Source organism: Bicyclus anynana, chromosome 22, assembly GCF_947172395.1.
Source record: "Bicyclus anynana chromosome 22, ilBicAnyn1.1, whole genome shotgun sequence".
Classification (NCBI taxonomy): Eukaryota; Metazoa; Arthropoda; class Insecta; order Lepidoptera; family Nymphalidae; genus Bicyclus; species Bicyclus anynana.
Window position 1 is genome coordinate 7,815,479 of NC_069104.1, and position 24,724 is coordinate 7,840,202.

The following is a 24,724-nucleotide window of genomic DNA, read 5'->3' on the forward strand; positions in this document are numbered from 1 at the left end:
TAGACGACAAACAAAATCTGAACAACCTCGCGCACGTATTCTTAATGGAGTCAAAGAATACATAAAACAAGCAAATGCAGGAAGTCCTCAGAAACAGCTCCGATTTTGATGATTTTTTTTTATGTTATAAAAATCAGAAATGTTTTGGTGCGGGGACGAAATTATTTATATTGTTAAAAAATATCTATGCTATTTATATAAAAAATAATTAAAAAATAATCTACCCACTTCAAAAATACAAACGTATGCGGAAAACTAATAAGCGAAAGAAAGTATAATAATATTTTCTATCTATTGATCACTTTCAAGGCGGTGCAAATGGTCTAATTAATGGGCCGACATTCAGTCATCTACCGTTTTCCTAGCTTTAGGTTTTGAATTGTTTTTTTTTCATATTTATAAGAAACTGTCTTCGGAATATTATAATAAAAAAAATATCAAAATCGGATTACTCAATAAAAAGTTATACTTGGTGTCCAAAAATACATTTTGGAATCGGTAGTGTTTTGTTTTTTTATTATTTATTATATAAATAGCACAAATATTGTTAAAATAATATAAATCATTCCGTCCCCACTCCAAAAAAAAAATCATCAAAATCGGAGCTGTTTCTGAGCAGGTCGAGGGTAAATGCTCTATTGATTCGCCTATCTGTCACTTTGAGTATGTTAGATATTTTTTATTCTGTCAACCATAGATTTATGACACATAGATAGTGTGTCGCAGGATTCAGCCTTTTTATGTGCACCGAAATGGGAGCCCTTAACGCACTACACTACTAAAGTGCGCTTGTGTGCATGTGCATGTATAATTAGCTTAGCTCTAACGCTCACATAGTCACCTAAGTGGCTTACGTTTGGAGTGAAAAATTGTTAGGTATTGCGTGTCTATAGATAATTAGTCTAAGCTGTGAACAGTTGAGTAAGTTTTAAACTGATATCTTATATTTGAAGAGTTTAAGAGTTAACGCAAACTTTATCACGTCTCGGAAATAAGATGCTACGCGCAGTCCGTACATAAATGTATGCTATTATCAAAACGCGTGAGGCGCTACGGGCTGAAGAGGCGCGCGTGGTGTGGCCTGCCACCGCGCCCCTACGTTACTGCTGATACCTAAAATCTTCTATTGCGCAGATTAACGAACGATGTTCCGAAACGTCATGAAGCTTGTATCTGTAACAGTGTTTAATGTTTGTGATGACAAATAGCACAAAAAAATAATGTTTATTCATTTTTTACTATAATAGTTGTACTTACTAATAGTCGAAAACAAATAAATACTTGAGGTTTTGATAGACACTCGAGAATCATGTGTTAAGCAAGAATAACGAATTTTTACGTCAGATTTCTTTTCCTTACTCACACAGTGTATCCATGGAATGCTATGATAGTCGTCTCTACCCATGTTTCTACGATAAATAATTAGTACGGTAGGCGTTTTTTAAAAAGAATATAAGCTATTATTTTTCAATCTTATAAACGTATCATCGTACAGACTATGCTAGGAGTGAATTCAACATTTCGGGCGGGGATCGAACCCATTACCTCTCTATAGCGTTCAGCTATTGAGGTTTATTGCAACATACTAGCGTAATTCTACAGCAGTTGAATATATGCTCCATTTTGTATCGATTCCAACGCGCCATTGAATGTGCTCAGCTGCTACTGAATCTCGTTTAAAGAGTTTAAATAAAATATGTTCTATTTAAATCTTTAAATGTAGTGTTATTTCTCTCAATGTTCGCTTTGGAATAAGATAACGGCGAAGCTTAGCGTTTTCGATGTTCTGTGGTTAATTTTATAGCTGTCAAGGTCAAACAATCATTCATCATTAGTTTTTTTAAAAGAATATTTGCCATTATTTTTCAATATCCTACTAATATTAAAAACGCGAAAGTTTGTATGGATGTTTGGATGTATGTTTGGATGTTTGTTATTCTTTAACGCCGCAACTACTAAACCGATTTGGCTGAAATTTGGAATGGAAATAGATTTTACTCTGGATTAACATATAGGCTACTTTTAATCCCGGAAAATCCATGATTCCCAAGGGATTGGCCGCACTTGTCCGATTTTAATTTTTTATTCAATCTATTTTAGGTGTAAAATAACAAACTCGCAACCGTAGTCATCCGTCTCGGGTATTTTGTATGGACAGCTAATAATTATCGTATTTCTAACTGAAGTTTTTTTTAAAACATGGTAATGATATACCATTTTGAAATTCTATTGATGAGCCCTTGAATTTGATACCCATATTGCAATATTCGAAAAAAAATTTTTTTTCACCTCGAGTATAGTGTGTCACAGTAGTGTTGGCTTTTTGTTAATTTCATTTAACTAAGAACACTTGGGTTATTAAGACAAATCTAACGATACCTTAATAACGTAAATCTATTCAGCGGTTTCGAAGATATGAGGTAATAAAGAATGTTACATACATACAATATATGCGCGAAAAACATAACCCCTTCGTGCAGTCGGGTAAAATTAGTGAATAGGCCAGGTTTTATCGTACTATGTTAATTGATGGGCCATAAAAAAGTGCATTGTAAGCTATTTTTTTTCCGCTAAAGTAAAGTTAGTTTAGTATTAGTTCCACTTTACAAACACTATCACTTATCCTCTCTACTTATGTTATGTTAAGTTATGTTAAGTTTTACTTTGTAGTTAGAACACCCTCACAGGGTTCCATTTGTAATAATTATGACATTTTATCTATGACATGTGTTAAATATTATAATGGAAAAGTAACTTAAATGAATAAGTGATATATCAATGGAACACTATTTTTGTTAACTATTCGTATATTTTTATTTACACTCCATGAAATAACTCAAAGAGAGAATGGAAATTCAAATTTTATTACATTGTTGACCGATGAAAATTGATTCATTCCGATATGATTGGAATGTAGAACGAGTGATAATTACAAAATGTATGCGATAGAATCCAATATTTATATGGTTTTGTCAATTCACAGAGGAATTTTTGAGCGATTTTTTGTGTGCTAGTGGGCTGTACGAAATTTGTCTGTAATTTATTACATTTGCAACTCGAATTTCAAAGAGGTTTGTTTGTCAAAATAGCATAATTAATCATCGTCATTTTCAACCCATATTCGGCTCACTGCTGAGCTCGAGTCTCCTCTCAGAATGAGAGGGGTTACGCCAATAGTCCACCACGCTGGCCTAATGCAAATTGGCAGACTTCACATACGCATAGAATTAAGAAAATTCTCTGGTATTCAGGTTTCCTCACGATGTTTTCCTTCACTGTTAATATATTTATTGAGTGGTAAAATTTAAAAAGACACGTTTTATGAAAATCTTTATCATTTTAAAAAGTATTCTTTTTTCAAAACCAAAATGTTTTGAAATAAAACTTTTAGCATATGTACGAAAAATAAAAATCTATACTAATATTATAAAGTTAAAGACTTCGTTTGTTTGTTTGTTTGAACGCGCTAATCTCAGAAACTACTGGTCTGATTTGAAAAATTCTTTCAGTGTTAGATAGCTCATTTATCGAGGAAAGCTAAAAGCTATATTACTCCCGTATTCCTTTGGGAACGGGAACCAAGTGGGTGAAACCGCGCGGCATCAGCTAGTAAATCATAGAGAGAAATCTAGAAATCTATAAACAACTCGCTGCTTATTAAACATTATAATAAAAGTAAAACTAATATATTCGGTGGGTGTATAATAATATTATAAACAAGTTGAGAAAATGGTTAACCTTATTCCTCGAAACTTTATGAATATTTATTATTGTTTCCTAAATATGAATTATGTATGCCATATAATTAGGGATACCAAAAATATCTTACAAAAATAACAACTTATTTTATATTGTTATTGGTAGTACTAAAATATACTGGATTTTTTTTTGGAATTTAATTTTATTTCAATTTTAAAGTACGTACTTATTAGACTAGACTTAATTAATTTTAAAGTGAATGTATTATAACTAATAAGTATCTAGTACCTACTGTAGGTACTAGAGACTTATTAGTTATAATACAAATTTGATTGTGAGTTTTTTCATGGAAATAAAGTAAATGCTTTTCATAGAAGTGAAATAGATAAATGCCATGAATGATATAGACATAAATATATTTGCGTTTAATGGTCCTGACCAAACTAAGTAGTTTATCGAATAAATTCAACTTGATGAACTTGTTTATTTTCGATCCCATTTCAGAATGTTAACCATTAGTTTTTTAATCAATACCATGACGTGGAAGACGGCAAAACAAGATATATTTTTTAATAGATTTTTTTTACTAAACCTTGGCCTAGCTTAGTGTTGCCATAGCATGCGACATCACGCTATAATATATTACACAATTTTTTTTCACTATTATTTATATTTTTATACCGCGGCTGGTTTTCTATGTTTAAAGAAGACTCTTCTTTAAACATAGAAAACCAGTAAACATAGAAAATCAAGCGTCTTTTTTATGAGAAAGTTATCTTTTAAAGGCAACTCGAGCGTAAAGAGTTTGTTTCTTCCCTATTACCGCGCCACGCCTTAAAAAGGGGCCACTTTTTCAATGAATCGCCTCGTACAAGTCTTTTGGTGAATATCTTGATTAATGATGACGTTCACGGTTAATTGATTAAAGCAACGGAAACACCATTAGTGGTGATAGCGGGTCCGTGACCCGGTTTATTGCATACGCTCTACAACTGACCCCTTTTCAATTGACGATACGATATTATCGTCTAAGATCCCGTATATATACAGTGTATATATATAAAGTATAATAACTTATTTATATAAAATAAAGTCGTGTTAGTTACTCCACTTATAACTCAAGAACGGCTGAACCGATTTAACTGAAAATTGGCAGGGAGGTAGTTTAGAACTAGGAGAAGGACATAGGATACTTTTTATAAAAAAAGTCGGGTATTCCTTCCTGACGCTATAACTCCAGAACGCACGAACCGATTTCCACGGTTTTGCATTCGCTGAAAAGGTCTCGGGCTCCGTGAGGTTTATAGCAAAGAAAATTAAGGAAAAATTTCAACGTAGGGTTGGGGTAAGGTAGGGGTAGGGTAAGGGTAGGGTAGGGGTATGGTAGGGGTAGGGTAGGGGTAGGGTAGGGTAGGTGTAGGGTAGGGGTAGGGTAGGGTAGGGGTAGGGTAGGGTAGGTGTAGGGTAGGGATAGGGTAGGGTAGGGGTAGGGTAGGGGTAGGGTAGGGTAGGTGTAGGGTAGGGGTAGCGTAGACGTAGTTGAAAGTTTACATCGAGTTTCACGCGGACGAAGTCGCGGTCGGCCGCGTGAAACTAACTAACTTAAAAACACGTATTGTGTTTTAAAATGAATATTTTCGGAGTAAATCATATTTTGTAAATAGATCTTAAAACGTGTCCCACATACTTATAATTATGACGTAGCCAAAATTTAAAATTTTACAATGCAAGGATAGATAAAGGCGTGTGTTACAGGATAGTAGTTAACTAAAATGGTGACCAATTTAATTAAATAAAATTGTTAATATTTTGTATTTCTTTCTTTAATCCACTGCCGAATTTTGTATACAATAATATTAATTATATACTCTAGTCTAGCCATACTATCGTAATATAGCCGCATAATACAAAATAAACGTTACATATTTATATTAATTGAATAAAACATGCCTTTCTAGACCAACCACAATGTTTGACGATGCTTCATAAATAATTTGTTAGATATTTTTGTACGCAACCAGCAAGAAACTTGTATCATGATAATTGGGGCAGAGTAATTTATCCAAAATTAGTAGATACAAGGAAAAGTAAAGGAAGGCGATCATTAATCACGTATAAAACACTCATTCCTTTTTGATTTAATATATTCGATGTAGGCTTGACCTCGAAGTAGAAGTGCTTTCAGTGATAGGGCGTTTAAGGAAATACTACCGCCATACTAATTTCTTCCACCATCAGCATTATGTGGGAGTAATAGTAATGGGGGGTCGACCAACACCGCGCTTTCTAGTGCGTGGTCGCCATTCCAGTACTTTGGGACCCCAACGTCCATCGGCTCTTCGATTAATATTCCATTTTATTGTTGTTATACATGCAATACAACAACTTATATACTAATACAACTTTAGCGTTTTCTATGTTCTGTTTGTCTAGCCTATGGACGTTCACTGCTTTTTTTATTATTTAAAGTTACCCCTTGACTACAATTTTACCTGATTGCAAGTGATGATGTAAAGATGGAAGCTTAATTGTTAGGAGGATGATGAAAATCCACACCCCTTTCGGTGTCTACACGACATCTGCTGCTGGACGTATGTATATGTTTTAAATGGCATTATGCAGCATTGCTATTAACACTAGTTTTAAAAGTAAGTTTGCGTATACGACTAACTCAATTACTCATTTAGTATTGTAGCAGGTGTAAGAAGACCTCTCGCATCAAGATCTTCTAAAAGTTTTTTTTTTTTTTTTTTTTTATTCTTTACAAGTTAGCCCTTGACTACAATCTCACCTGATGGTAAGTGATGATGCAGTCTAAGATGGAAGCGGGCTAACTTGTTAGGAGGATGAAAATCCACACCCCTTTCGGTTTCTACACGGCATCGTACCGGAACGCTAAATCGCTTGGCGGTACGTCTTTGCCGGTAGGGTGGTAACTAGCCACGGCTGAAGCCTCCCACCAGCCAGACCTGGACAAATTAAGAAAATCTCAATCTGCCCAGCCGGGGATCGAACCCAGGACCTCCGTTTTGTAAATCCACCGCGCATACCACTGCGCCACGGAGGCCGTCAAAAAAAAAACTTTGTTTCACTTTAAAAATCAGCAATGTTCGTTAATAACTTTACAATACGTTCTCTTTACTATTCCCGTGTTGTTAAAATTTACAAAAATGGTGTATAAAACTATACTATATGTTACTTGAAAATTGTTCATTCTAAGTTGGATCGAAAATAACGCAGGTGGCTGGTAAAAATCGAAGTCATTTCCACAATAAAGGTAACAATAAAAACAAACAATCATCCCGATGATGGCACTATACGAGTACCTTTGTACGCGGCCCATGTTGCGTGACCCATACAAATTACACATATTATGTATACAAAACTATACATACGGACATGCGGACGTAAATTTTTCATAGAAACACAAAAGTTATTATAAAACTTCAGACGTAATCATAATTATAACTTTATTGGCATACGTCCTTCCGAAAGATTTTAAGCTATGTTTCTTAGAAATCACCTCAAAAAACGTAAATAAATCAGCTATTTTAGAATTTTAATCTAATAAATTTGTTTCATAATCAATTAATGAATCAGCTCTTCATACGTAAACAAACCCGTGAAGTTCGATTTATTTTATTAATTAAATTTATAAATAAAAACATAAATTAATAATTGGTTAGTTATTGACGGCACTTTTTCAATTTCCTTGGGCGTTACAGTCAAAAATAGACAAGAGATAATTGAATTTTCAAAGTAAAGTAGGACTACTTGAAACATATTTTAACTAGAAGAATTAATTCACAACTATACAATAAAGTAATTAATTAATGTCTTACTCGTATAAATCAAACATTCCAGGCAGATTGATCTCGATTTTCCGAATTATATTTATGGTGTTTGTAGCGGGATGGTCTAGTTGATTGATAGTTTAGTTGGTTAGGTATTTAATTTGGTAAGTTAGTTTGTTATCCAGTCGCCTTAAGACACATTCTTTCAGCTCGACTTTGCTTGCATGGCAACTAAAATTTTGAAAAAAAAATTTTGTGCAAACTTCACATAAGCCATCTTATAAATAGTCCAAACAAAGCCTAATCCAAGCTATTTGGTTTGGATAGGTGAGCCCGTTCTAGAGTTCTGAAATTACAACAAAAAGTGGCATTGATTTTTATACCTATATAAATTATTTCTCTTGGAAAAATCATAGACAACATAAAACATTTACGCATTCGTTAACCTATAGAAATTGTTTTCGGAAATAGAAAATTTTATTTACACTAAATAAATTTATGAATAAATGTTAATCATTTGTCAGTATTTCTAAACGCACGTATAAATGTCAATCATTACATAAACAGTATTTGACAGTATGGACAACAAATGTTTGACAGGCACTAAACAAAGTTTAAACATTTATGGAAAATTATTCATCTTTCATAATTGTTTATTCGTCGAGTTTTCATTGTTTTTACGATGTATTCTGCTAATCTTGGCGGATACAAATCCAACGAATCAAAAACCATGAAAATCGGTCCAGCAGATCTCGAGTTATATGTATTGTAACAAAAACGACTTTCTTTTATATACAGTAGAACCCGCTTAAAACGATCACGCTTGAAACGATATTCTCGCATAATACGTCATCTTACGTCAGTCCCTACAGCTTGAGACATGTTTTCATACATTTCCCAACGCTTAATACGATTCGTTATCCCGTTTAATACGACTACATGTCACACGCGTGTAAAATTCCAAATACGACAAATAAATTACAACAGATAGATCAGGACATCATAAAGCTCCTTAAACAAGGTTGCTGGACAAGACTAATACATGATATCTTAAAGGTAGCCTCAATAGCTCAACGGTAAGAGCGGTCGGACTCATCACCGAAGGTTGGTGGTTCGATCCCCACCCCGTTGGTCTATTGTCGTACCTACTCCTATCACAGTCTTTCCCGACTAGTTGGAGGGCAATGGGAATATTGGTCATATTATAAAAGATATGGCAAATATTCTTTTTATTAAAAAAAAAAAGAACTAAAAGACCCTGACAGCAAACGACCCTTGACATGATGCGATTCTAAACTGAAAATTTCGAAGACGCACTGCATAAGTAAAATTTAATTGAATATTTCGTAATTGCTAATGCATCAAAATCTTTTTGTCATACCAGAATAAGTGAAGTGCTTTAAGTAGTATAATTAGGTAGTAATTACACCAAATACACAATTTATTATAACTACATTAGTCGTTATATTTATCACTATTCCCCACCCATATCCCGTTCCACATTTATGGAAAATTATTCATCTTTCATAATTGTTTATTCGTCGAGTTTTCATTGTTTTTAAGATGTATTCTGCTATTCTTGGCAGTGACAAATCAAAAACCATAAAAAGCGGTCCAGATGAAAAAAATCGATCTCGAGTTAAAAGTGTTTTAACAAACGCGACTTTCTTTTATATACAGTAGAACCCGCTTAAGACGATCACGCATAAAACGATATTCTCGTATAATACGTCTATAATACTAATCTTTCGCCAGTCTCTACAACTTGAGACATGTTTTCATTTTCACATTTCCTAACGCTTAGTACGATTCGTTATCCCGTTTAATACGACTACATGGAACACGCGTGTAATTCCAAATACGACAAATAAATTACAACAGACAGATCAGGACATAATAAAGCTCCTTAAACAAGGTTGCAGGACAAGACTTAGACTGATATCTTAAAGACGTGAAAGACCCTGACAGCAAACGACCCTTGACATGATGCGATTCTAAACTGAAAATTTTGAAGACGCACTGCATAAGTATAATTTAATTGAATATTTCGTAATTGCTAATGCATCAAAATGTTTTAGTCATACCAGAATAAGTGAAGTGCTTTAAGTAGCATAATTAGGTAGTAATTACACCAAATACACTAATTTTTATAACTATGTATGTGTACATTAGTCGTTATATCTATAACTATTCCCCACCCATATCCCGTTTAATACGCTTTCCCGTGTAAGACGCGTTTTTAGTTGGGTCCCTGCGAAATCGTATTAAACGGGTTCTACTGTATATAGAGTAGAGACGTGGACTATTCACGCCAGAGAAAGACAAAGAATTGATGCGTTCGAGATGTGGTGCTGGAAGCGAATGTTACGTATACCGTGGACTGCCAAACGTAGAAATGGGTCAATTCTTTCACAGCTTCAAATTAAAACACGTCTCTCAACCATCTGTCTACAGCGCATCCTCAGTTATTTTGGGCATATCACACGCCGTGGTAACGACAACTTGGAGAAAATTATTGTGGTGGGAAATGTGGAAGGCAATCGGCCACGAGGTAGATCTCCAACCCGTCGGATCTTCTCAAGGAAACAGGAGCCCGCACCTTTTACAGTGCCGTCCAAATGGCCAGTGACCGTACTCGATGGAGGAGCATTGTATACCAAAAGATGACTCGCCATGGTGGTCACGATCCTCAGTCATGAGGGACCGACTGGAGAGAGACTGTATATTTAAATGTGGGGATCGGAAGGATATAACAAAATACAGACCAATATGTATATTATCGGTATTTTCAAAAATATTTGAATCAATAAACTGTGAGAGACTACGTTGGCATTTTAAATCACTATTAATAGATAATCAACATGGCTTCATAAAAAAAAGATCAACTATATCAAATTTAACATTATTTATAGATGATATTACTGAAGCACTAGATAATACTGATCAACTTGATTGTGTTTATACAGATTTTTCTAAAGCGTTTGACGTTGTTGATCACTGTATATTGATAAAGAAGCTCATCGGTTATGGTGTTTGTGGAAATGTTATCAATTGGATGGAATCATATCTAATGAATCGTGAAATGAATGTTGTTATTGGAGGCTATCAATCAAAAACATTTACTGCTACTTCTGGAGTGCCACAGGGTTCCAACCTTGGGCCTACATTATTTGGAATATTTATCAATGATATTATAACTTGTTTTCAATATTGCCAATTTCAGCTGTACGCTGATGACCTCAAAATTTATACGAAAATAAAAGACATGAATGATTCTAAAAACATGCAAAAAGATTTGGATAGACTTTCTAATTGGTGTTATAATAATAATATAAAATTAAATCATTTAAAATGTTTCAGTATTACTTTCAGTCGTAAGGTTAAGAATTTCAAGTTCAATTACAGTATAAACGGAAATATATTGGAAGATGTTAAAATTATAAAAGATCTTGGGATTACATTAGATAATAAATTGAGCTTCATACCACACATAGATAGTTTGGTAGGGAAATCTCTCAAGTTATTAGGTTTTATTATTAGAAATACAAAAGAATTTAAAAATTCATCAACAAAATTAGCCTTATTTAATACAATGATCAGAAGTAGACTTGAATACTGTTCAGTAGCATGGAATCCGTATTATCAAGTACATAAGGATAGAATTGAAAGAGTACAAAAAAAGTTTTTACGACATTTAGCATTTAAAGATAAAATATTGAAGGAAAGAACCAAGTATAATGATCTCTTAAAATTTTATAAAACGGCTTCACTATCTAACCGTAGAGATTTGATAGACCTTTGTTTTTTGCACAAAATTGTTAATTTTAAAATAGACAACTCGGAGTTGCTGAATAGGGTAAAACTTGCTGTGCCGAACAAAAATGCTAGATCTCACATTAAAAATAAACTAACTTTTAGGCCAAGAATCACAAAAACTAATCTGGGGAGAAATGCTCCTATTGAAAGAATAGTGAGATCGTATAATAATATTTTTAAAATGGCAAATCTGGATATTTTCAATAGCGGTTCTAATTCTTTTAAAAGTAAAGTTAAAAAACATATGTCGATGAATAATGTACTTTAAATGCATTCTGTTTTTGTTTTAAATGTAATTTCTTATTGTTAATTCCCATTATTATTGTTGTAATTACCTTTTTTTTTTTTTTTTCTTTCTTTTAGTTTCTTTTTTTTATTTTTAGTGGTAGGTAGATTTAGTTTTTGTTTCTTTTTTTTTTTTTTAATGGTAAATTAAGAATTGTATTAAAATAAACGCATGTTGAGTTAGCCTGTAAGTGGGGTGTACAATGTAGCATATTACATTTTAATGCATGTTATGTTTAATTAGTCATAAGTTTTTTTGTATACAACGTTGGCTTCCGAATAAATAAAAAAATAAAAAAAATAAAAAATAAAATAGATGGTTAACTAGCAAGTAATACGTGTTTGCAGCTACGAAAGATTTGCTCGGTCACGTCTTACCGCGTAGCTGACACGTAGGGGCTACGGCGTAGCAAGCTCTACGGAGTCACGTAGACGCATTAAAATTTTACAGTTGCTCCGAGTCTTGGAGCTGTGGCCATTTATAATTGTTCCAATTTGTTTTTCTTTGTATTTACAATAAAAACTTTAATCGACCTTTTACTCAGAATAAAGCATCTAAAACTTCCTTTTTTTCTTCGTTTATAAGAATTTAGTTTTTCATAAATCTAACGGAAACCATGATATTTTCCGGGATGAAAAGTAGCCGATGTGTTAATCCAGAGTAAAATCAGAATCAGAATCGTTTATTTGCAAGAAACATTAAATTCAGTTATACAAAGATGTTATTATGTATAATTAGGTAACAATGTTTCACCATTAATAGGTATACAAATGTTTAAATAATAAAATTAAAATTATATAAGTTAAAATTAATTGAATTAAGTTTAAAAGAAATTTATTTACAACTATTTTTTTGAAGTATCAGTAAAGTACTCTTCTATGGAGTAGTGACATTTTTGTATTAGAAACTTTTTAAGTTCTTCTTTACGTGTAGGTTTGCTGATACTTCTGTCTGCTATGTGTTGTGGCAAGTTGTTATAAATTTTAGGAGCCATGTCTAAGATATTTTTGTTAAATTGTGCTGATGAATGTTTTATGTAATGAATTTTATTTTGTCTTCTTGGATTCTTAGAAAATGTGAACAGGGTTTCATTTGATTTGATGAAATCCATTTCCATTTCAAATTTTAGCCAAATCGCTTCAGTAGCCACAGCACAAAGGAGGATCAAACCCACACACAAACTTTCGCCTTTATAATATTAGTGTGATCACTGCGCTAACAAAGCAGTTCATAACTATCAGAAATAGAATTTTCCAAGAACTTGTATCGATAACAATATTGTGGGTTAACATTAAATGCTATTACTGTTCTAGCGGAGAGCTAATAGCGAAACTTACTCGACCGAGGATTGAAAGAAACTGCATTTTCCGAGAATTCCTCCTTATGTGGAATGTTGTAACGCGGTGCAGTGCGGTATTTGCGAGTTTCCTACGCTCTCCGAGATGCCATCAAATCTAATTAAGAAGCTAGTGGGTTGAGTTAAATAATTTAGACATTTTATATACTAAGCATTTTCTTATTACATTTAATTATTTTACTGAAAAGTTAAAGTACGATTTTTATTTTTGACTAATGACTTATAATAAATGACTAATCATTCGTAAAAGAGTTTTTGTAATATGAAATTGAATGAAAATCTATTTCATACGACCAAAATTGAAAAAGCAACACTGCTCGAAAAAAACTCAAAAAAAGAATTTCTTGTAAATGACGGCTAAGGGATAATAAAGATTAATCCTAAAAATATATATAAACTTGAGAAAAATAATTGATTCTTTGAATTAAAACTAAAGTAAATACAGTAGAAATTTTAGTTTATATATTTTTCTAAATTAAATATTTTTTTTAAAGTTACAGTTAAATAGCATCTTTTATTTTGTTTTGATATGTACCTTATTTAATTTTTATCTTATTTATGTAAAATTAAACCTAAAATTGAAATAATAGGTTGCAATTTTTGCACGAAATTCTAATAATAACTAGTACTCGAAGACATTATGAAAATCAGTAAATATATAGAAACTTGCAATCAACAATTCCCATCCCAATGTAGAGTTATTACTGAGCAGCATTTATAACATCTACAGTCTTAATATATAAATGCGAAAGGTCATTCATCAAGAAATCTCGAAAAACGCTTGACGTGTAAAGATGAAATTTAGCAAGGACGTAGGTTATAGTTAGTAGAGGTCCACTAAGAAAGAAGAAACCTTTAAATCGTGGCGTCGCAACATATACACGAGCTAAGGAAATTCAAAGTTATAAAAGTGATTCCACGCGATTTGCAATCTACTAGTTCTCATCTCCTGCATTAACGAAAATGCTATTGAAAGTATCATATTTAAACCGACTTCAAAAAGTAGGTTATCAATTCAACCTGTATGTATTAGAATTGCATAGTTTTGTATAGTTAGTTAATAATAGATTTTAAGTTTTTTTTATGATTGTGTGCCGTGCCGTTGAGAGCCGTGATGGCCCAGTGGATATGACTTCTGCCTCCGATTCCGGAGGGTGTGGGTTCGAATACGGTCCGGGACATGCACCTCCAACTTTTCAGTTGTGTGCATTTTAAGAAATTAAATATCACGTGTCTCAATCGGTGAAGGAAAACATCGTAAGGAAACCTGCATAACAGGGAATTATCTTAATTCTCTGCGTGTGTGAAGTCTGCCAATCCGCATTGGGCCAGCGTGGTGGACCATTGGCCCTATCCCTCTCATTCAGAGAGGAGACTCGAGCTCAGCAGTGAGTCGAATATGGGTTGATAACGACGAGGTACAGTAGGCTCTTTAATGGGAGCTCAGCGGCGTCAAGGGTTGGGAGCTGATGTCAAAATTCACTAGTGTATGTTTGTTTTTCTGTGTGTATCTCAAAGTCAAAAATAAACAAGAGTTGCAACCCCACAAAGTTTGATTTGACTTAACTCTAACCGCTTGATAACTAAAAAATAAAATTAAGTTTTCGAAAAATGCAAGATGCAAGATCAAATGCAACTATTAAATGGAGTAATAGATAAATGCTAACATTGATAAAGTAGCTTATACAACCTTTGCTATTACTTCCTACTAATATTATAAACGCGAAAGTTTGTATGGATGTTTGTTACTCTTTAACGCCACAACTAATGAACCACCGATTTGGCTGAAATTTGGAAGGAAAATAGATTTTACACATTAAGACAAAAGCTACTTTTCATCCTTCCTTCGTTTCAAAAATCCTTGGTTCTCGAGGGATTTGTAAAAAACTAAATTTCACGCGCACGAAGTCGCGGGCGTCGGCTAGTACGTTTATGTAAGAGATAGGTCACTTCCCGTTTTTATATGGGGCGATTGTTATCTGACCTTTCCAAGCTGTGTAAGCCTCCTTGAGCTTATCCAACAATGAGTGACTATTAGTTTCAGTGGGCCGCTTGGGCCCAGACCTAATTAATACTCGGGTCGTTGACCGTTGTTCCGTTTGGATAACAATTTAATGAATAGAATATATCAATACTTCGAGTTGTACAGTTACTTTGTAAGTAAGATTTGATCATCATTTAAATTACTTGTTACAGGTGTTATTCGTATCCCTTTGTCATAAAATTCATTGCATTATCTGTGTCTAACTGACAGTTTTAAAAAGGATTTGACAGTGATTTGACACATTTAGTCATAATAGGCCATAAAATAATGTGAAATTACTAGAAAAACTATCACTATGATAAACAGAATCTCTATGATAATATATAAAGCTGAAGAGTTTCTTTGTTTGATTGAACGCGCTAATCTCAGGAAGTATTGGTCCAATTTGAAAAATTCTTTCAGTATTAAATAGTCCATTTATCGAAAAAGGCTATAGCATATATATATTATCCCCGTTTTGGTATTTTCCCGTTGGTTTTGGTGGTTAGGTCGGTTGGCGGAACCACGCGGATAAAAACCGCGGGTGTCAGCTAGTTAATTTATATTTGTCTTTTTTGACTTTGATATTGACAGCACGCATTTGCAAATACAGCTGACAATCATCTTTGACGCGTATTTCACATCAAGAGGATATATAAATCACTACGATGTGCGTTTGCAAAGTATGATCGTTGTGAAAATTATGAAATCACCTTATTTTCCTTTTAAGCGAATATTATTGCGGCTTATAAATATGTTGTTCATTTCTAATACCGAAGTCGATTAATTATGTGTCAGACGACGTTAAGATACGTGGGTGTCAAGAACTTCGCTCCGCCTGTTTCAATATAGTCTAAGAGACACGTCACTAACGATAATCACGGATCCGTGAAACGTAATCAATGAGGACAGAAAATAAGGCAATGCTACGACTATGTTATTGCTAAGTTAAAGGGTTTATTTTTTATGCTGGCATCATTTTTTTTTTTATTCTTTACAAGTTAGCCCTTGACTACAAGCTCACCTGATTGTAAGTGATGATGCAGTCTAAGATGGAAGTGGGCTTAATATGTTAGGAGTAGGATGAAAATCCACACCTTTTTCGGTTTCTACACGACATCGTACTGGAACGCTAAATCGTTTGGCGGTACGTTTTTGTCGGTAGGGTGGTAACTAGCCACGGCCGAAGCCTCCCACCAGCCAGACGTGGGCCAATTAAGAAAATCTCAATCTGCCCAGCTGGGGATCAAACCCAGGACCTCCGTTTTGTAAATTCACCGCGCATACCACTGTGCCACGGAGGCCGTCAAAAAATAGTATTCCACTAATGAAAAGGATTAATATCTTTATTGTCGTCAGTTAATCGGGCTATAAATTGTGACGTCACTCAGGCTGTTGGCCGGGCCACGCGGCTTATCGGCTGAACCACAAAAACATCGCCTACCGTAAATTAGGTTACGGTTATCTGTGATATAACGGTCTCCCGTACAAGTACTTACATGCCAAGGGATGGAAGATCAAAAAGCTGAGAAACTAAGTCTTCTTCAGTTGGGTAACTTTTGTAGTTAATAAAGCTTTTCTAGAATAGAATAGAATATACTTTTATTTGTCCACACACAAATAATAAACAAACAGAATATACATAAATATATATGGTCATGGACAAAAAAGGTATCCACCTCAGCATGATGCCACAGCGAGCTGTGACGCTGGTTTTCAGGTTTCTACGACTATGGTTAACTTTAACAATATTTATTCAACTAAAGTTGTATCTATAAACTAACTGACTATATACGTATATGACTTATACTAAATAAAATAAAAAATAAAGAAACAAAAAGGAATAGAGTAATAAATAACAAAACTAACATATAAGGGAAACTAAATTAAAAAATCAGGTAAAATCTAACCAAAAAAGAAAAAACAATAAAATAAAAAATATGAGTCAACCCGTAAAGTGAACGATCTGCCGCTTATAACTTAATATATAATATTAATATATATATATATATATAAATGAATTCATATATCCCTTGGTCACGCCATCAGAGGTAGGGCAGGGGTAGATTAGGGTAGGGGTAGTAGAAAATTTACACCGAGTCTCACGCGGATGAAGTCGCGGGCGTCCGCTAGTAATAAGATATAGGATTTACCATAGCCTTGGAGCACTGTCGTTTTTTAGTCAGTATGGCCCCACCATTATGTGATGCTATTTAAGGATCGTATAAATAAATGTCTCACAATTTGTCCCTCAAATAGCGCCGGGAAAACGACATTTAATGCTATTATCGGCGCTGTAAATAATCATGATGATTACTTAAAATTAGGTGACCTACATGGTCGCTGGGTCGCTATTTAAGAGATATAAAAATGACGTAACCTTCTCGCTTCTTTACTCCTTTGGTAAGGGTATATTTAAAACGGATTAGTAAATAAGTTAAAGGTTATCCACACGTATAAAAAGACAGGACTGTTAACTATAGATAGATATGAATTTCTCTATTACTACATACTAGTAGAATCGGCAAATGAGGTTCTGGCACATCTAGTCAGGGGTCCGTAGAACATTTTGTACAATTGATTACTATCAAGTTAATTTTTCGTGAGCTACATCTTGATGAGACGATCAACTTTTTATTTACGAAAAATCTTGATTCTGGTAGTTAACTGAGTTAATAGGAAATAAAAAATTCTGAGCGTCTGAAAGAGATAATGTACCATGCAATTTGTAGGACATTGTGGCTGTTAAGTTGTATAAGTATTAATTAATCAACAGTAAAAAAAACATCTGGTTAGTAACAACTTTTGATAAACTACCCTCCTCCCAATTTGTATAAATTATGGAATAGGTTATTTTAATATAAAATTGAAAATTTTGGAAAACTACCGAACGTCATGAAATTATTAATTACGCTCTCGATCAAGTCATCAAAATTCTCTTTCAGTGCGCTTTCATTTGAGACCGCACTCGAGTATATTTGCGGACATTCGGTTATTCTTCCCCACTTTCACCCCTCACAACTTTTAAACAGCTCAATGGATTTTCATCCAACACTCGCCTGTAGTCACTTTTAATACAAAAATAAATTGAATTTAAATAATGAATATATAATAATTTATTTATTTTGCTATCATCCGCCAAAAGCCGACGAACCTATGCGACAACGTCAACCAGGTCCGACAAAATACTCTCTACACTCGACTCTACAACGTGCAATTGCAGTTAACATCTCCTGAGGATGCTCCGGTTTCGGGGTGAAACGTACGTAGAGAGTATTTTGTCGGACCTGGGTGACGTTGTCGCATGGGTTCGTCGGCTAATCGCAGATGATAGCAAAATAAATAAATCTATACTAATATTATAAAGCTGAAGAGTTTGTTTGTTTGTTTGATTGATTGAACGCGCTAATCTCAGGAACTACTGGTCCAATTTGAAAAATTATTTCAGTGTTAGATAGCCCATTTATCGAGAAAGGCTATAGGTTATTATACTGTCCCGGTATTCTCTCGGGAACTGGAACCACGTGGGTAAAACCGCGCGGTATCAGCTAGTTATTATAAATTCATGATGAACTTCCGCAAAGTAACGCCTGCTTCTATCCAATAATTAAATTTAGATCACTTCATTCGTACGCGAGCTATAGTGCCACAGACAGACTGACAGACAGACAGACACGTCAAACTTATAACACCCCTCTTTTTGTGTCGGAGGTTAAAAAGTTGCTGCTAACCAACTGTAATTTTACTGTTGCTTAATTAATAGTTATACAGAATATTATCAAGTTGGTATCTATCACAGTGGTTGTGTGGCTGTGTGGTTGTGACTGTGATGGTTGTGGGTTCGATTCCGGCCCGGGGCATGCACCTCCAACTTTTCAGTTGTGTGCATTTTAACAAATTAAATATCACGTGTCTCAAACGGTAAAGGAAAACATCATGAGGAAACCTGCGTCAAAGAATTTTCTTAATTCTCTGCGTGTGTGAAGTCTGCCAATCCGCATTGGGCCAGCGTGGTGGACTATTGGCCTAACCCCTCCCATTCTGAGAGGAGACTCGAGCTCAGCAGTGAGCCGAATATGGGGTGAGAATGATGATGAGGTATCTATGATATTTCCATTGAACAATAGCACGTTTTAAAAAATTGTATCCCATAAGCCGCCAATTACTAGAAATCCGATCGGCTCTCACGGCTTATCGATTCGTGACCGCCAAAATATCGGCCACCGTGCCCTAAATCACGTTGCGTTTATTATGTTACCTAAAAGCCTCACTAAATCGTTTTGGGCTTTATTTTGGTTGCAAACGCGGTTATTTTCGGTACTCGCATCACGTATACTTGACTACCTGTTATAAAAAAATAACAGAGTGCTCAGATTTTTTTTGGTAAACGTGATTACAATTTTGATCCAATGTTTACATCCTCTGATTATATTTGAATACCCTGAGTCTACATTTTTATGTCATAAAATTTAAACACATTTAAATGCTAAACACAATACAATTTATGTCATACTATTTACTAGTAAAATGATATTTTACTGACTGGATTTAATAAATAATCGTATATTACATTATTAGCATGACACACAGATAAACATAATTATAAACAAATTAGACTATATTATTTTAGAATTTAAACTATCGTGAGTGTTATTCATATTAATTGATAATGAAACACGGCTCAAACTCACGTGATATTACGTCGGAGTATGCCCGACTAGTTTCATAATACAAAATAGGTTAATCATTTAAAATAATATTTTTTATGTTACAGTTATTATTAAGAATTTATCTACAGTAATTTAGAAATAAACCTGAATCTGAAATAATTTGAAATACGGTTTTTCATTTTGGCGCAAAACTTACATCTGAAAACAAGTTACAAGGTGACGCAAGCAACCAATCGCAAAAAAGCTATTGGCGACAAGAGTTTTTAGCCGCATAAGTAGGTAAGTAACCGTAAAATTGTAAATAGATAGATTTCTGTCTCGCAAGATTGTGAATTGTCGATAGATTGTGAACCGCAACATACTGTTTACAATTTAACGTTTTATTATTCGGAAAATTTATTTTATTTTTATTTGTGCGTTTACAAATTAAAAAATACCTATCCTAACCTAAACTAACCATTGGTTTCTAAGCCGCTAAAGTTCCGGTTCATAAAAGTATGTATAGAGTTTACAATATATCGACAATTCAATCTCACAAGATAGATTATAAACTAACGGTATTTACAATTTAACGCTGACTGAGGTTATGGATAAACCACAAAGACAGAGAAACTCGCGTTCAACGTCAAAATATAATGTTCAAGGCTTCGACCATTAAAAACAGGACCTGCCTTACCCCTCTGGCAAAGATCAAAAATCAATGATCTACCGCGTTTATAAAAACTGTTGCTATAGAATCGATGTTTCATTATTGTAATCGTTTTCGCCGTGTAAAGAGCTCCCTAAAATGCCGGTTTGTATAGTTGAATGGCATATATAAAAGCCAAAAACTTGTAGTTTAGTAAAATATGAAGTAACGTTTAATTTATAAGTATAAAATCAATTTCTAAAAAAAATCGATTCTTTTGACGGAACAGTAAAAATCGATCAAGTAATCGAATATTCTAGTATATATTCTGTGGATAGTCTAAGCGATGTGTTGGTTAGTCTGTGTAAAAACTACGCGTGTGAGTATTGCAAGTCAAATTTAAAGTTGTGTGTAGTGTATGGACACAGAATATATTTAATGGTGTTTAATATTTTGGATGTGTGAGTTTACCTCGTCCCACTCAAAAAACGACAGACTTTTTTGTTGGTAAATTTGGGTGCAAAACAGATCCATAGTCTAAAATTCTAAATAGTCAAAGGTTCAAGGTCATTGGCATTAGTAGAAGTTAAATAAAATAAAAGATAAAACTACAATAGTATGCACGCAAATGCAATCCTTTACCTCCATTACAGTAAACTGAATAAATTTCGCATCTCCAGCGAATGTTAATAGATGCTGGCACTAACAAAGTTGTATGAATGGCTACAAAAAGTTTCAGTGAGCTTCGTTCAAAAGAGTTGAGTGGCCATGCATTTTATTTGTTCGCTGTCCGCTTTTGTAACCCGACGTCATAATTCCTGACTGGTTCAAATTCAGTTTTCATAGAGTGAAATTGGATTTTTGAGCTTATTGTACGTATTATGTTGGAAATGAGATAAGGGTTAAGCTTAATAAAATGTTACTCGTATTTTTTTTACTCTTTACAAGGCTAGTTACCATGCTACCGGCAAAGACGTACCGCGAAGCGATTTAGCGTTCCGGTACGATGCTGTGTAGAAACCGAAAGGGGTGTGGATTTTGACCTTAACAAGTTAGCCCGCATCCATCTTAGACTGCATCATCACTTACCATCAGGTGAGATTGTAGTCAAGGGCTAACCTGTTAAGAATAAAAAAAAAACAAAAAAAAAGCTCTTGACTACAATCTTATCGGATGGTATGTGATGATGCAATTTAAGATGGAAGTGGGCTAACTTGTGAAGAGTAGGCCGAGGTACGCTAAATCACTTGGAGGTACGCCTTGCCAGTAGAATGGTAACTAGCCACGGCCGAAGCCTTCCACTAACCAGACTTAGACCAAATAAGAATACCTCAATCGGCCCAGCCGGGGATCGAGCCCAGGACCTCCGTCTTGTATATCAGTAAAAATTGTTGTTTATTTCTATAGGAGAGTACCAATTGGAATAAGAGCCTCCGATAGCAAAACATATCTCATTTTATAAAGGCTAAAAGTTCGTCATTCTGTACTCCTATTAATTAAAGTAGGTTGAAGTTTCTACCGTAGTGGCTATGTGGTAGCAGTTTTATAGGACCCTCTCAAAGTATATTAACGTATATTTTATTTCTTTCTTTAAATTTGGGATATTTTGGACCCTTGACCATTCTTGAAGCCACCGTGCAAATATCATAGTTGCTTAATGCACTTATTAGTCGAAGCTTGCGCTGACTAACTATCAACTTTTATAAAGTCAAGAAAGTCTCTCAATATAATAACACAGTATGTGTCAGTTTTTTTGTGTGATTATTTAGATACATATCACACTATCATTGTTTATTATATACAACCATTAAGAGTTTTACGCTAATTTCGGTATTTCATGCAGATATCACTATTACAGTTCAATACAAAGTTTATTTAAAATATTGCAATAAGAAACCTATGAGAAAAAATCAATAGCGTTTGGCTTTGATCACACCTAGGTAATGACGCACTTAAAGAGGATAATGATATAAGACAACAATAAAACTGTGCCGTAGGTAAAATTATACTGACCTTCTAAAGTCTCTACTCCAGCAGGCGTAAATGACTGGGTTCATCGACGAGTTGACCCATCCCAGCCACGTCACCACCACGTTGACAATCTCCTCGTGCGTGATACACGACGAACATATCCCCGACAGGAGATTCACTACAAAAAACGGTAACCAACACACTATGAACACACCCATCACGATACCCAGAGTCTTAGCTGCCTTTTTCTCTTTCGCAAATTTGGCGAGCTTACGCGACAGGGAAAAGTTTTTTGGCAAATTCTTGTTATGCGCCACATTGGTTAGACGCGTCGAAGAACGGGAAAGTCCGTTGTTTTGCAACGCGGTCAAGGGTTCTTGATCCGCTTCTTCAGGAGTACACGCCCCATGACACACTTCGTTCCTCTTACGCACCGTCCCACCCCTGTGTATACGCAAAGTCAATTCTAGCTCCCCACTAGGTCTCATCACTTGTTTAGTCCCGATTTTCAAAGATCTCGTCTGTATCGTCGCTGCACGATATATACGGTAATACGTGAACACCATAACGAATAATGGCAAGTAAAATGATATTGTTGATGAAAATATAATGTATTCTAAGTTTTCCGTGAAGGGGCACTTGTAATCTGGTACTTCTTCTATTCTCACTGCGCGCCACCACGCGATTGCTGGAAACGATATAGCGCCCGAACACACCCACACTGCCGCTATCAGAAATGCCGCTTTGCGTCCACTCATCCTCATAGGATATGTTATAGGGTCCGTTATAGCCCAGTATCTGTCCAAAGATATGACGCAAAGATTCAGTATTGACGCTGTACTAAACAACACATCCAGGGATCTCCAAACATCGCACCAATCCACCCCAAAAAACCAAGTATGTTCCAAAACTTCGTACAGTGCAGAAAAGGGCATCACAACTAAGCCCACCAGACAATCGGCCACCGCGAGTGACGTCACGAAGTAGTTTGTAGACGTATGTAGATAGCGTTCTCTCACAACTGCGAGAATGACCAACATGTTTCCGAATACAGTCGTCAAAGAGAAAAGAAGCAGAAAGGCAACAAGAACAGCTCGATCACGGAGAAGTTTGATATAATCATTCCAAGGTTCTTCTAAATCCACTGTTACATTGAATGTGCTGTTGTCAAAACTAATGTTATACTCCAATAAAGTGTTGAAAGGAAATCCTGCTGATTCAAGAAAAAAGTCTGGCTCTTTAAGCGATATGTCAGTTTGGCTTCGTGCCACCAGTATTTCTGGTTTGGTTGCATTCATATTTCTCCACTGGTTACTCGCTTGTTAGCGACATGGTGATTCTTTGTGTTTCCCTTGCTTTGCTCGCAGCCATTTTAAAATTACGTTCTTGGCAGGCATCCTGTTGTCTATTCCCAAAATCCGGTACATGTTGAGTGGGCATAATTTTATTCACTTGCGTGTGTATTCTGAAACAAGAAAATATTTGTTATAGTTCAAGGTCGGAATGGGTATAAATTGTTGTTTTATATGGCTTTGCGTTAGTAAAGCTAGGCTGAGTACGTATTTAAGAAGCCAGACTGAGTTGTTTATTGAAGACAAAGAGTAAATCGAAGCTCGAATGTTCTCAATGAAATCCGAAAATAAATCTGTATATAAGCGAATGAATGAAAATGTTCTGAAATAGAATTGTTTAACTTTGATTTTAAATATTAACTTTGATGCAAAGTTGGAGTACAATAAACTAAAAACGTTTGAGTACATACTGAATTTATAATAAGGTATATTTTAAGAGTTTAATTCAGATTTTTTCTAACAGAGTTTTCACATAATTATTTATTTATTTCAGTAATATTACAATTAATCTCAAAAAATCTTATTTACTACTTATCGTCTACTCCATTAATTCAGCGAATAGACTAGGATGTTAATAATTTATACACCAATCAAAGTCTATAATATGTCATATATAGTCCAACGGGTGAAAATTTAACTGGACACTGAGTCCAACAATTTCCATCAGTTGAAGTACGACGTACAGTCCCGGAGTTGAGTCTGGCGTCCAAACGATGGTAAAATGAAAGCTTATGTAATGACTAGCAGACGGCCCCAACTTCAGTTTATGGTTGCCGCGGCAACCACGGATTTTTCCGGGATGAAAAGTATGTGCCTATGTACCCAGAGTATATATTTCCATTCCTAATTTCGGCCAAATTGCTTCAGTAGCCACAACGCAAAGGAGAAACAACATATACACATACACACACACAATTTAATAGTGTGTTGAACAGATGGAACAGTACTCGTAATATTCTCCCATAACAAAAAAGCGCTCTACGTTAAAGATTCATCAAATTAATTAATCTGATAAACATTATTCAATACATCGTTTCTATAGAGTCAAACACATTTAGACCCTCCAAATTCGGTTATAGTAAAGTGGCTGTGAATCGTCTGTATCACCGTCCCATGCCCTTCATTTGG

At 34.7% G+C, this 24,724-nt stretch overlaps 1 protein-coding gene across 1 annotated transcript in view; it reads right to left on the reverse strand.

Annotated features, from left to right (window-relative positions):
- Positions 1-24,724, reverse strand: part of LOC112056723 (dopamine receptor 2-like) — a 166,857-nt gene that overhangs the window by 40,856 nt on the left and 101,277 nt on the right. Inside the window, exon 2 of the mRNA XM_052888388.1 lies at positions 22,287-23,709. Within this exon, the coding sequence (XP_052744348.1) occupies positions 22,287-23,542 (1,256 nt within the window). The 5' untranslated portion in view covers positions 23,543-23,709. The remainder of the gene's footprint in view (positions 1-22,286; positions 23,710-24,724) is intronic.